Below are 1,399 nucleotides of genomic sequence, written 5' to 3'. Positions count from 1 at the left end.
ATGTTTGTAAAGCCTATATAATGACTAGTTTACCTTGAGTTTTAGAAGAAGAAAAGAAATAACAAAAAATATAGCAGTACAAGTTCTCTGCAAAATATAGGTGTCTTCTTTTTTCCTCTAAGTTTTTTCAACATTGGCATCAGAGCCATATGATCCGGGGCTTATAAAACTCTTATAAAAATACACATATACATATATATATTATCCTTAATATTTTCCATGGCATCAAACAATTTCTCCGTCTCTATTCCATTATTCAAAGGAGATCATTATAATTCATGGGCTATCAAAATGAAATCATATTTGAAAGCTTTGAGTTTGTGGGAAGCAATCGAGAGTGATGTTGAGCCAACCCTTCTTCCACAAAATCCTACAGTAGCCCAAATCAAAAAACGTGATGAAGAAGTGGCTAGAGAAGCAAAGGCACTTTCATGTCTACATTCGGCTGTGTCGGAAGAGATCTTTACAACTATTATGAGTTGTGATACTCCTAAAGAAGCATGGACAAAGATTAAGGAAGAATTTGAAGGCAATCAACAAACCAAACTGATGCAAATTCTGAACCTCAAGAGAGAGTTTGAGATGATGAGAATGAAAAATAATGAAGGCGTCAAGGAATATGGGAGTAGGTTGATGTCCATTGTTAACCAAATCAAACTACTTGGTGGAGATTTCTCAAGTCAAAGAGTAGTGGACAAACTTTTAGTGACTCTTCCTGAGAGGTATGAAACTAAAATTTCCTCACTTGAAGATACTAAAGATCTTTCAAAATTAACTGTTTCAGAATTGATCAATTCACTTCACGCTGTGGACCAAAGGAGATCAATGAGGGAGGAAGAAATTGGAGGAAAAAATGAGGGACTGCTATTAGTTAAAGCTTCATCCTCAAAAGGCACAGGTAACAAAGTTCAATGCAACCATTGTCATAAGATGGGACATGAAGAAAAAGACTGCTGGTACAAAGGAAAGCCACAATGCTACAAATGCAAAAAATATGGGCATCTGGCAAAGAATTGTAGATTTCAGAATGATGAAGAAAGGATGGCACAATTGATCGAGGGAGAACCACTCCTTTAGAGTTGTGGAGAGAAAGTGCTCCAAAGTGTTTTTGAAGAGAAAGTGCTCCAAAGTGTTTTTGATGAGATAGTGCATCAAAATTGATGGTGATGAGAAGTGCATCACAGGCGAAGAGAAAGTGCTTCGTAAATTTAAGATTATGGGGGTGAATGTTGGAATAATCTTAAATTTAGTTATTAATTATTTGTTTATTTAATTATTAGATATTTAGCAATAGATTAATTATTAGAGAAAAATATTATTTTAGAATTGTTTAGTAGTGGGGTAGTGGACTTATGGAGTAAATTATGGACATGTAATTTACCCATTAATTAGTAGTGGT

The 1,399-nt window shown here is 34.6% G+C and overlaps 1 protein-coding gene across 1 annotated transcript; it reads left to right on the top strand.

Moving 5' to 3' along the window:
• The first annotated feature begins 291 nt into the window (after nucleotides 1-291).
• Nucleotides 292-1,077, top strand: LOC141695506 (uncharacterized). Its single transcript, XM_074499745.1, has one exon. The coding sequence runs from the start codon at nucleotides 292-294 to the stop codon at nucleotides 1,075-1,077; it is 786 nt and encodes a 261-aa protein (XP_074355846.1).
• The last annotated feature ends 322 nt before the right edge of the window (nucleotides 1,078-1,399 follow it).

This window comes from Apium graveolens, chromosome 11, assembly GCF_009905375.1.
Source record: "Apium graveolens cultivar Ventura chromosome 11, ASM990537v1, whole genome shotgun sequence".
Classification (NCBI taxonomy): domain Eukaryota; kingdom Viridiplantae; phylum Streptophyta; class Magnoliopsida; order Apiales; family Apiaceae; genus Apium; species Apium graveolens.
This window is presented reverse-complemented; position numbering and strand designations above follow the sequence as displayed.

Bases quoted from the DNA above. Each gene is read 5' to 3' on its own strand.
- LOC141695506 (XM_074499745.1), top strand. From the start codon at position 292: ATGAAATCATATTTGAAAGCTTTGAGTTTGTGGGAAGCAATCGAGAGT.